Source organism: Lycium ferocissimum, chromosome 12, assembly GCF_029784015.1.
Source record: "Lycium ferocissimum isolate CSIRO_LF1 chromosome 12, AGI_CSIRO_Lferr_CH_V1, whole genome shotgun sequence".
Classification (NCBI taxonomy): domain Eukaryota; kingdom Viridiplantae; phylum Streptophyta; class Magnoliopsida; order Solanales; family Solanaceae; genus Lycium; species Lycium ferocissimum.
This window is the reverse complement of record NC_081353.1, coordinates 42,105,419-42,118,253: the sequence shown is the minus strand read 5'-3', so window position 1 is coordinate 42,118,253 and position 12,835 is coordinate 42,105,419. Positions and strand designations below refer to the sequence as shown.

Here is a 12,835-nt window from a genome sequence, read left to right as displayed (position 1 = left end):
CTCCTTTGTGAAGCAGGGTACAACATGCATATATGTTTTTTTTTTATATATATATAAAAAAAATAGACAGTTTAGTCTAAAACCTAAAAGCATCCGGACAAAAATCCTTTCCCATTTAGAAATCGGAATGACCAATACAAACTATATATTGAAGATCCCAAATAGAAATTATTACTACTTATAATGGTTAACGTTGCATTACTTGTATCTTTTATTAATTTCCTTTTCATTGTCACATGCAATTTTTTCATTACATTACATGAATTGATATAACAAGAGAAGTTTAGTGTAAAATTCAAGAACAATGTTAATATCAGATTCAGATTGTACTGAGTTTGATAGAACGAAATTCAGAAAGAGGCGTCCACAGAATATTGAGAATATTAGGCGTCCAGTTTCAAGATCAAAAGGTCTTCTTAATTATTTAGAAGACCTATACAAAAAGAAGTAAGTTTTTCTTTTGTTACTTTTTTTTTTAATTCAATTTCCCGAGTTAAATTTGGAGCCAAGATTTGGAGTTTATGAGTTCTAAACTTGACATTGGATTCATAGCTCGTTTTACTTACATGGTTTGCAGTTAAATATTTATACATATCTAATGGATTTCCTTGAACAGAGGCGGAGAATGCAAGATTTTGAGTTTATGAGTTCTATATTCTAAAAAAAAAAAAATGTTATTAGGTCCTTGATAAATTATTATACATATTAAGAGGATTTTTTAACACAAATACAAAATTTGCGTCAAAGCTACTAAATTAATCTGAAACCGTAATTAATTTGTAGCTACGCCCTCGTATCAATCAGGCTACTAAAAAGATTTAATTTTTTTTTTTACAAAATTCTGGTGAGAATAATTAAATTGGATTTAATAAAAAGCTGAAGTTGATAGATTTATACATATGTGTTGTTATTTATGATGTGTTTTTTTTTTTTTCCTTTTTTTGCTAAATTACAGGGGATCCGTAAGAGAAGAAGCACTAGCCAAATTTATAGATGAATTTAAGAAGAAAGTGCGATATGAATTTGCCGAGAATATGTAAGTACTGTATTTGGGTCTATTATTTTAATATAACTGGAAACTAACAATATTTAGGTAAGAATTTTATACTGATTTAATCATTGGTGTATGTTTTATTCAGTTATGTAACTTTAACACACCGATGTGAAAATTCGTTGAAGCGGGGTTCTGCTTTGGAGATTGATCTAGCTCTACAACTTCTAGGTTTGTACATATTTCCATTAATAATACACTAGTGACACACATCTCGATTAGTTCCACCAAGGCTTGTCCATTAAAATTACGCTATTGACGCATATCTCGATTAATTCCCCCTGATACCTACTACCGGCACAAGTACCAAGTGATTCTGTCGACCAAGGGATGGACAGAGTTCTCTATAATGGATAATTCTAACAATAAATGATTGGGGTGCAGGATTGTTAGCAATAACAGTTGGGGCTGGAGATAATGCACATGAGATATATGAAGATGCACTAGGGTTTCTTCCTAAAGTCCTCAAAACCAAATCATCAAACTCCATCAAGGTAAGCTTTTGTGTTTAATTTGACATTTTTCTAAAATATGATATAGTTTTATGTTTTTTTTTGTTGGATTTTGGAAAAATTTCATGAATTAAAAATAATGTTACCAGGTATTAGAATGTTTGGCTATTGTCACCTCTGTTGGTGCCCAAAACAGTGATGAAACAGAGAGATCCATGGAGATTATATGGAAATTCATCCATGAAGAGTCAGAATCCAAAGTAAGTCCTTAATTCGTCCTTAATTAATTGTACTTGCCAGCGACATTTTTGTACTGTTGTTGTGTTGTTCATGCAATGTTATAAAGTTGTAGATCTTACTAGGTATATTTGCAAAAATTAATATTTATAATACTAAGAAGAAAAGGAATTAGCGACGGATAACTTTTGTCGCTAAAAACTAAAAATTCATCGCTAATCCTATTCAATGATGAACTATCAAAAAATCATGTTACCCATAGTATAATTACCGACATATCAACAATGAATTTCGCAATTAATTCTTATTTTCTTTAATGTAATAAGATGATATTTTGCGAGACGTGAGAGTTAATGTAATCCTAGATTGCAGACATAGATTATTTTGTTCATTATAGTTCTTTCATTGGAGACCGAAGGGATGCCTTAGTCTCAGTAGCAAAATAGGAATGATGTAAAGTTTTGTCGGGTGATTAATAAGCTTGCTTTTCAAACAAAAAAAAAATCTTAGGGGAGTATAAGTAAGCAGTTGTATCCTTTTTTTTCTTTTTTCTTTTTTCTTTTGTCTTAAAACTTTAATATATATAATTTCATTTTTTAAGCTGTTGAAAATTGAAAATTTGTATTTCTGTAATGATACTACTGTTATCCTATTGGGGTTCCAACAATTCTAATTTTCCATATTTGAAGGTTATACGAAAACATCCACCAAATGTAGTTGCTTCAGCAATATCTGCCTGGTCTCTCCTCCTAGCAAATATAAATGGATGGTGTGTTAATCACAAGAAATGGAAAGGGTACGACATTATTTTATATATACAAATTATAGCTTGTGCGACTTTTATCTTGTTAAATTTTCCTATTAGATTTTCAATTAAGGGGAAGTTACATATTTGGTTGCTCGGCTAAAAATATTTTGCAGACCATTTGTACATATATTATATGCTAATTATATATATGATACATATGTCGATTATTTTTTTTGGCGAGCGATTATTTAAATTAATTTCCCTTCAATAATTGAGTGTCTTGTGATGAATTTATTTGCAACTATTATTTTGATGAAAAGAGTAAAAGTATAAATCTCTTCTTCAATTTGTCCAGGTTGATCCCATATTTGCTGAAAAAATTAGAGGAAGATTATGATGAAAATGTCAATGCTGCTTGCATAGAGGCACTTGGTCTAATTTTTGAAAATGGCAGCCTTGAGAAATTTTCAAATGAAGCAGAAAATTATGCAAATTTAAAAGACTTGAAAGAAGACATAAAGACAAGAGCATCGAGTGTCACAAAAGAAAATGCTGAAAAACTTCTCGAGGTAATATTTAATTATTTTCCTTCTTAAACAAGAATTGAACATTTTACATGGTTTAATTAATTTCCTGTTTTTTTAATGATCAATTACTACTCATTTATCAATTTCATTACAGGGTAGTGATAAGAAAATTATCCTCACTATATGTGAAACTAGATTGACCTTAAGCACTTTTTCACTTGTGAAGCAGGTAATTTGTTTTTTAATTCTTTTCGGTCTTTTCACATGTCAATGATTCATATTAGTATGTTTTACAGTAATTAAGTTTTCTTAACATGTCTTTCAAATGAATTTCTGTTGCAGATTAATTACATAAAAACATGTCTGGGAGACGGCTTTGTAGAGCACATGAGGGTTAGTTTCATCCTTTTCAAATCATTTTTTTCGTATCTTTGGAGTACTAATTATGTTTCTATTGCATGTCATTTTCTTTTTATTGGAAATATACAGGAAAACGAGCACCTCCATAATATTTTTCGTTTTGTGCCACAAACAATTTCTAGTGTCGACGATGAAAAAGATTTGTTTGAACCAGCATCTGAAAAGGTGAGCTTTCTAAAGTTCTCGATTTTTTTATAGAGTATTTATTCATAGCGTTATCACCTGTTTGACCAAGCTTCTAAGAAATAAAAAGTATTATTATGTTTTTAAAAAAAAATTAGAGAGATGAAGTGTTCGGCAACCTTTTAGGAAAAAATAAATATTTTTGAGTAAGAGCATAAGATGGTTTTCAGAAGCAGCTGAAAAAAGTAATTCTCTCATAGCACTTTTGGTACCTTGACTAAGCACATATACTTGCTTTAATATTGACAAAAATGCTTTTTAAATTAATTAATCAAATACAAATACTTTTCAGAAAAACACTTATGATAAAAGTCACAGATTTTGAAAGTTTTTTCTTTATGCAGGACAACATTGGCCTTTGTATCATAATTTTGATTACTAATTTTCTGTTTTTTGTTTGCTCATTTTTATTTAAGGTGGTACTTCGGGTTTTTGCACCTGAAATTAGAAGGAAAGCTTGCGCAAAGGTATATTTTTACATAATTAATTAAAATCTCTTATATTGAACTATTATAGCATGTCATTATTTTTATTAGGGATAAATTTATGTTCATCACACACACACACCCACCCCTTACATTATAGGTAACAATATTGTATATATCATTAACACATAAAACTTATACGTAGTAACTGTTTCTCATATAGTGATCTTGATTTAAATTTAATCCACGCAGCCTATTTTTTTTATCTAGTCCTTTATGAATTTTCTAACTAAATGTTGGGTGTTCGGTTGAAAATAACGCACATATTAAAACTTAGAGAAAAGACATGTTTTAACCCCGAACTTGGCATGAAAACTCACTTTAGCAACTAAACTTAACTTCTATTTTTTTACACACAATTGTTTTCCACCCTAAAAAAATAATACCACTTAATCACAATGGGAGGTGTATTACACTATCGCATGTCATTGCCACTTCAATGCCACATCATTGCCACGTCGTTGCCATGTCATTGCCATGTCAAAATTACCAACATATCATTTTTTATTTTTCTGTTATTATTTTTTTCTTTCTCTTTCTTCTTCTTTCTCCTCATCCTCACCCTATTTTTATCAACCACCATGCCTTATCGCACTTAATCTGCCCTCCGCCGCCGCCGCCGCAAAAATTGGACGAAAAAAAAAAAAAAAAAATCATCACCATCATCTTTAACCCACACCCACCACCACCACCATCATCTCCCCACCAAATTTCATCAAATTCCTTAAAAGAAAAAAAAATCACCACCACCATCTTTAACCCACATCCACAACCAGCACCATTTCTAGCAAACCCATTTCTTCCACCACCATTATTAGCAAACCCATTTCTTCCACCACCATTATTAGCAAACCCATTTCTTCCATAACTTTATTTTTTAAAGAGAATCAAAATACCCACATCCACAACCACCACCATTTCTAGCAAACCCATTTCTTCCACCACCATTAGTCCCACTTACACTTAAATTCGTTCAAATTAGTTGTTTTGGTTGTTATTGTTGGCCATTATTAGTATTATTATTAACAAACCCATTTTCTTCCATAACTTTATTTTTGAAAGAAAACAAAATCTAAATCAAGAAACAAAAAATGGTGAAAATGAAAAGAAAAAAATGATGAGAATATAGAGAGAAAAGTTTGTGTGAAGAAGAAGAAGAAGAAGGATGTTGGCGGGGCGGGGCGTGGGTGGGGTGGGGCGGGGGCTTTGGCGGGTGGGGTGGGGCGGGGCGGGGAACATGGAAGAAAAAGAAAAGAAAACTTAAGAAGAAGCGTCGTGGCGGGGGGAGGGGGGGGGGGGGGGAAGAAGAAGAAGAAACGGTGAAACCAACCAAGAAGCCATGGAAATCCACCCTCTCTCTCCCTTTCTTCTTCAATCACATTAACACATCAATGATGAAAAAGAAACCAACCAGCAGCCATGGAAATTTTAGCTACGACCACTTTTTTTTATTTTTCACTCTCTTAATTTTTTATTTTTTTATTTTTTTTGCCACGAAAATACGGCATTTGGGGTGGAAAATAATTGAAACGTAAGTTGTTAAGGGGGGTAAAAAAATAGAAGTTAAGTTTAGTTGCTAAAGTGAGTTTTCGTGCCAAGTTCAGGGGTTAAAACATGTCTTTTCCCTAAAACTTATTATAATTTTTTTTTGTAATTAATTCATCTAACATATTTTGTTTAATACCTGCATTGTTTTATGTGGTTGTATTGCTTCATACAAGACACTGTATCGCTATCTGATATAGACTCTCTCCACAGCCCACCCCCCGCCCCCTTTAACCCCAATTATAATGCAATTTTAATCATTATGATTACTTTCTTCTAAATTATAGTTAATTGCTTCATAATTTAGGTTTTGATTAATTTCCCTATATTTCTTTTCACTACGCAATGTCCCTATTCCCTTTCCCATGTCGCAGCAATACATTTTTATAAAAAAAAAAAAAAAAAGTTCTATGTGCTGACGACGTAAACAATATTTCATATAATCATGTCACTTAAGATGTAATTGGAAATAGTTCTATTTAATATTATTGATTGATATCCTAGAATAAATGATTATAAGTAACTATTATAACAGATTAAAATTAAAACAACCTCATGATTAATTAGGTCGATGTCATTTTTGTTTTGTCTATAGAGGATTTCCATGTCACCTAGTTCTTTCATGAGCAAGGGAAGGACTCAATTGAGGAACAAACAGAGGATGCTTGCAGAGGTACATACTATGTTTCTTTTAATATTTGTTTTCGTAAAAAATAAATGATGGTGATATATACCATTTGATTGTAAGCTCATTTTGCTCTCTGTATTTTTTTTTATTTTTTATTTTTTTGTGAGCAGGAGGCTAAGTATGGAGACTATGGATTTGATCAAGAGTTTGATTACTAGTTCAATTACTTAATTAGAAACTCTAAAATTAAATCATCAGCCTGTCTCTTTACTCCAGCATTGAAACACTTTCTTGTGCTAAATCGAATTGAAAGTGACTTCTTCATGTGATTTTTCTTTTCACGTTTTGTCACGTCAGTGAAGTACTATAGATGTTACTCTGAATTCTTTAATTTGAATTTTTGCCTCAGAAAGGGGTTTCATTTTTTTGGTAATGTTATTGACGCATTTACTCAATTATTTGCCCCTTTTTTTCAAGATATTACTTGAGCATGTTTCAAAATAGAGCAACACTGTTAAATGTTTTTTAAGAAAATAATTAAATAGTGAATGCATGGAAGATTTGATCCATGGGGTATTTCAACCTTGGTAAGGCAAATTTCTAAAAGTATTAGATATATTATGGAGAAAAATGAAACTCCAATGTAAGAGTAGATGACAATTGAATCTAATTTTGACCATCGTTCTTATATTCGTAATACTGCAAAAAAGAATTCTTATCCAATTAATTAAAGAATACAATATGAGTTTCTTGACCCTTTGATTTACACTTAGTTAAAGAACACGTGTGAGGCCAAAAAATATCTCGTGTTTTTGGTTAAAAACTGCCTACGAACTAGCTAAATAGCTTAAAATTATTTTTCTACCAACGTTTGCTCCACAACAACACAAAAAAAAAAAAAAAAAACTAATGTTGCCTTTGAATTATTCGAAATGATTTTTTATTTATGCATAAGACACATAAATTGAAATGGTTAGAATATTATATTATCAGAAATGATTCATGGACCTCTACCAAGAGAAATACCAGAACGAACAATAATCTAACGGTGATCAATTGTTTTTATTTGTCTTTCATGTGACTTAAAATGTCAATATCTCACCAACTGAACTGACCATTAGTACTTACAGATTTCATCCTACTCTATTAATGATAAGATATTTGCCATAACCATCATATCACAGAGCACACAAAGATAGCATGTCTTTGACCAATTAACCACGAACTGGCTGTCATTAACTGTGTAAGTTTAACCAGTATTTAATTTTTAAACCTCTCAATAACTATACTTGCTTACTATTAGTTCTTCATAAATAAGCTATAGCGTTGTTAGTTGATAACTAAACCTCCTCTCCAAGTAATAGTATCTAACGTAAACCGATGAAATGAGGACCGAGGGAAAGAAGAGAGGAACGTGCCCGATGACATTCGAACTGAACCGGAGGGGCGCCTAGACCGGAGCTGAGCAAGGAGACCATTTGGTCCACCACCTTTATCGTCGGTCCGAATGGTCGTTGGTCCGGTATAGCCGTTGGTCCGCATAGCCGTTGTCCGCATAGCCGTTGTTCCGCATGGCCGTAGTCCCGATCCGCATGGCCGTTGTTCCGTGTAGCCATTGGTCCGTGTGGTCGTTGGTCCGGCATGCCCGTTGCACGTGAGCCACGCGTCGCAGCGTCCCCGCCATGGTCGCCCACCAACCATGCGTGTGTCGACGGCGCGCCGGCCTAATCCCACCAAATCCGTTCGTGCTGTCCTTGTTATTATTATTTTATTTAGTTCACATTGTACGAAGCCCACGGGGGCAAAGACTATAAATATGGGACACCCCCTCCTTTGGAGGGGTTGGCTCCCTTTACCTTTCAAGAACATTTGCAAGAGAAGAATCTCACATATTTATTCTCCTCTCATTCATTCGGCCAAGGCCATTTCTTTTTAGAATTATTGCTAATAATATAATTCATTGCTCATAACGTTTACATCTTTGGTCGCTTTAGCGGTGAGCCTTCAAATCTATATTTTCTTTATCTTACATACGTCAAGAACAAAGCACATATCCTATACCCATTCACAAATTCAATTGGTTATCCGATATCGGGTAAATGCTTGGCGCCCACCGTGGGGCTAGGATAATAGTTCTTAGTCTTGATTCTTATCAAACTCATTTAAACCGTAACCCCTCGTTCGTCTCGTCAAAAACAAATCTATGGCTGACGTCGGGCAATCCGGTCACGTTAACAACACCGAAATTGTGGCGTAAAAATGAGGGCAGCGAACGACGGGGGCTGCCGAATCCCACGGACCCGAACCCCGTCGACTCGAGGGAGGGGCTCAATCGGCAAAACACCGTGGATCAAGAGAATGCCGCCATACCGGCCACTGATCCTCTAAGAACTCATAACTCCGTTACATTGTCTCGACCCAAAGCCGGAAGGAACCGGAGGCACCGAATGACGCATTAATTTGCGTCCGATTTTCGAGATGTCACAGAACAAAGAGCAGAATTGCCGAGCAAGGAATGGCGATTGCCCGGTTGCAAGGCGGAGAAGGGGAAGTTGGGCCGGAAAAGGCCAAGGGTACAGTGGAGAGCGGAAGGAATGAGCCGCGGGTGGTCGAGAGCAATGATTCTGGAGCCGGTTCCTCCACCGAGGTCTTAAAGATGCTCGAGACTTTGGCAAAACGGGTGGATTCGACCGAGAAGAAGGTTGAGACATATAACTCTCGGGTGGACCAGATACCGGGGGCCCCGCCTTTGCTGAAGGGGCCGAATTCGAAAAGGTACATTCAAAGGCCTTTCCCACCGAGTGCGGCCCAAAACTGATCCCAAAGAGGTTCAAAATGCCTGACATACAGAAATACGACGGCACCACGGACCCGCACGAGCACGTGACCTCATATACCTGCGCCATAAAGGGCAATGATATGGAAGAAGACGAAATTGAGTCGGTATTGCTGAAAAGTTTGGAGAAACTCGTCGAAGGGAGCGCCGACGTGGTATGACCATCTACCCGAGCACTCGATCACGTCGTTCGAAACGTCGGCCGACGCCTTCGTAAAGGCCCATGCCGCGCCATCAAGGTGCGCAGGCCCGTAAGGCCGACATCTTCCGGATTACGCAAAGGGACGACGAGTTACTAAGGGAGTTCGTCTCCCGGTTCCGCAGGGAACGGATGGAATTACCCCCGTGCGCGAAGAATGGGCCGCACAAAGCCACAAAGCGGGCTCAATATGCTAAGCTCGGTTGCCTCGCCAAGTTGAAGGAAAACTTGCTAGAATACGAGGCCGTAACATGGGCCGATGTCCACAATCGGTATGAGTCGAAGATTCGGGTAGAGGATGACCAGCTCGAGCTCTCTCCGGTAAGGTCAAAAATGAACGGAAGCTTCGAGAAACCGAGGAAGGGTACGAAGCGAAGTCCGAATCGACTAGAGAAAGGTTTCGGCCATACTCGCACCGGAGCGATCAAATTTCAAGACGGAAAAATCAAGGGAAGGCCCGAGCCACCTCTCCGGTCGAGGTAGCAGAATGGACACGCGCCCGCTAAACAGCCGGGGGCCCTCGTTCAGAAGCGATACCGGGAGTTCAGCCAGCAATAAAGGTCCTCCAAGGATTTCGGAGTACAACTTCAACGTCGCATTCCTCGATCTTGTCTCGCCATCGGCCGTGTTTCGATGTTCGGTGGCCGAAGCCACTAAGACGTATCCCGGCAACGGGATCCGAGCATGGTTTGTGAATATCACGGAACCCACGGTCATAAACCGAGGATTGCCGCTGGGCTGAGAGAAGAGGTAGCCCGCTTGTTGAAAAACGGCCACCTCCGAGATCTATCGAGCGAACGAGCCAAAAGCCATTATAAGGAGAGAGAAGTTCATCGAAGGATCGAACCAGTCGAACACCAGCATGTGATCAATATGATAGTCGGGGGGATTGACGTCCCTAGGTGTCCGGTAATGAAGCGGACAAAGATCTCCGTTGTTCGGGAAAAGCGTACCCGAGATCATTTATCCGGAGCTTCCATCTCCTTCGACGACGCGGACGCAGAGGGCGTCATTCAACCGCACAATGACGCGTTGGTAATTTCTGTACTTATCTTTAAGACTATGGTTAAACGTATCTTGATTGATCCGTAGCTCACCAACATAATTCGATGGAGAGTGGTCGAACAAGCTAGGATCCTCGACCGAATCGTACCGGCAACCCGGGTACTCAGCGGGTTCAACATGGCGAGCGAAACCACAAAAGGGGAGATCTCACTGCCCGTAAACATTGAGGCCACCATTCAACAAACCCTGTTCTACGTGATCGAAGGGGACATGAAGTATAATGCGTTATCAAGGCACCGGATACATAGCACGAGGGCGGTGCCTTCAACATCGCATCAAATGCTGAAATTCCCCACCTTGGGGGGAGTGAAAACCATCCGCGGTGAGCAGCCCGCAACGAAAGGAGATGTTCGCTGTAGAGGAATCAGCGCCCCGGCCTGAGGAACCGGCTCAAGAAAAAAAGGGTGTAACCGGAGAGGAGCCCCCCAATAGCAATCAAAGAATATCGGGGCAGATCCGAGTACGGAGAGATGACTTCGGATGCCCCGATCTTTTGTCACGCCGTACGACTCGGACGCAACCAAGTCGACCATAGAAGAGCCGGAGCGCATCATTCCGTTCGAGTTCCTACCGTACATGAAAGGTATACCCGGGCACGGGGCTTACCCCGAGCTCGTGCACAAATTAATCGAGTTTCTTCGAGCTAACGTCGATTGCTTTGCACGGTCGCATATAGATATGACAGTATATCACCGTAAGGTGGCTTCACACAAACTAAGCTTGACGGTAAGTTCTCCCCGGTGAAGCAAAAAAAGGAGGCCCATGTCGAGTCAAAGCATGCCTTCATCAAAGACGAGGTAACAAAGCTTTTAAATACGGGTTCCATCCGGGAGGCGAAATATCCGATTGGCTTGCTAATGTGGTGGTGGTGCCCAAAAAAGGTAATAAATTTCGGATGTGTGTCGATTATAAAGATTTAAACAAGGCGTGCCCGAAGGATTCATTCCGCCGCCGCACATCGATAGAATGATCGATGCCACGGCCGGCATGAAATGTTAAGTTTTCTCGACGCTTACTCCGGTATAACCAAATCCGACGCACCCGAGGATCAAGAGAAAACATCCTTCATTACCCGATACGGGACTTACTGTTATAACGTCATGCCTTTCGGATTAAAAAATGCCGGTGCAACTTACCAACGCCTAGTTAACGAAATGTTCGAAAAACATATAGGGAAAACGATGGAAGTTTATATTGATGATATGGTTGTTAAGTCCCTGGAAACAGAGGACCATCTAAAGCATTTGCAGGAAACCTTCGATGTGCTCCGCAGATACAACATGAAGCTTAACCCGGAGAAGTGCGCCTTCGGGTGAGGTCCGGCAAATTTTTGGGCTTCATGGTATCGAACCGGGGGATCGAAATCAACCCGGACAAAATCAAAGCCATCGAGGACATCGAGGTCGTGAACAGCATAAAAGGGGTACAAAGGCTCACCGGGAGAATAGCGGCACTGAGTCGCTTCATATCGAGGTCCTCCGACAAATGCCACCGTTTCTTCTCTTTGCTCAGAAAGAAGAACGACTTCGTTTGGACACCGGAGTGTCAAGAGGCTCTACGAGAGCTGAAAAGGTATTTGACACACCGAAGGCCGACGAGCCGCTTTTCCTCTACCTAGCTGTCTCCGGAGTAGCGGTGAGTGGCGTTTTGGTCCGAGAGGAATCGTGCACGCAATTCCCTCGTCTATTATGTGAGTAGAACTTTGGGGGATGCAGTAAACCCGTATCCTCATTTGGAAAAATTGGCGTTAGCATTGGTAAGCGCCTCCGTAAAACTCAAACCTTATTTTCAATGCCACCCTATACGTGTTGTGACCACTTATCCTTTGAAAAATATCATGCATAAACCGGAGCTGTCCGGTAGGTTAACAAAATGGGCTGTAGAAATTAGCGGCTACGACATCGAGTATAAACCCCGAACGGCCATCAAATCCCAAGTCTTGGCCGACTTCGTAGCCGACTTTGCCCCAGCTATGGTCCCCGAGGTCGAGAAGGAACTCCCCGCCGACCTCGGAAGAAACCACGGGCATTTGGACTCTACATACGGACGGGGCCTCGAACCCAAAGGTTCCGGCCGGGAATCGTCCTCAAAAGTCCCGCCGGGGATATCATTCGACAACCGATTAGAACCGCTAAATTGACTAACAATGAAGCCGAGTACGAGGCTATGATTGCAGTTTGGAGTTGGCTCGAAGCACGGGAGCCGAATTCATCGAGGCTCGACGCGACTCGCTCTTGGTCGCAAACCGTGAATGGTGTTTTCGAGGTCAAAGACGAACGGATGCAGGTACCTCGAGAAAGCCCAAGTGGTACTTCACGTATTTAGAGAATGGACCGTGCAAAGACATACCGAGGGAGCGAACAACAAATGAGGCCGACGCCTTGGCAATTTAGGATCCTCGGTTAACGGGGAGGAAGTCAACCTCGGCTCAACAAGACACTCCGACAAACACGGCCATA

At 39.4% G+C, this 12,835-nt stretch overlaps 1 protein-coding gene across 1 annotated transcript; it reads left to right on the top strand.

Annotated features, from left to right (window-relative positions):
• Positions 1 to 891: 891 nt before the first annotated feature.
• On the top strand, positions 892 to 6,708 carry LOC132040854 (uncharacterized). The gene is made up of 10 exons (XM_059431538.1): positions 892 to 1,545; positions 1,653 to 1,763; positions 2,430 to 2,536; positions 2,844 to 3,057; positions 3,170 to 3,244; positions 3,358 to 3,408; positions 3,505 to 3,600; positions 4,035 to 4,085; positions 6,244 to 6,321; positions 6,447 to 6,708. The coding sequence occupies exons 2-10, from the start codon at positions 1,719 to 1,721 to the stop codon at positions 6,492 to 6,494; spliced, it is 765 nt and encodes a 254-aa protein (XP_059287521.1). The 5' UTR covers positions 892 to 1,545; positions 1,653 to 1,718; the 3' UTR covers positions 6,495 to 6,708.
• Positions 6,709 to 12,835: the final 6,127 nt, after the last annotated feature.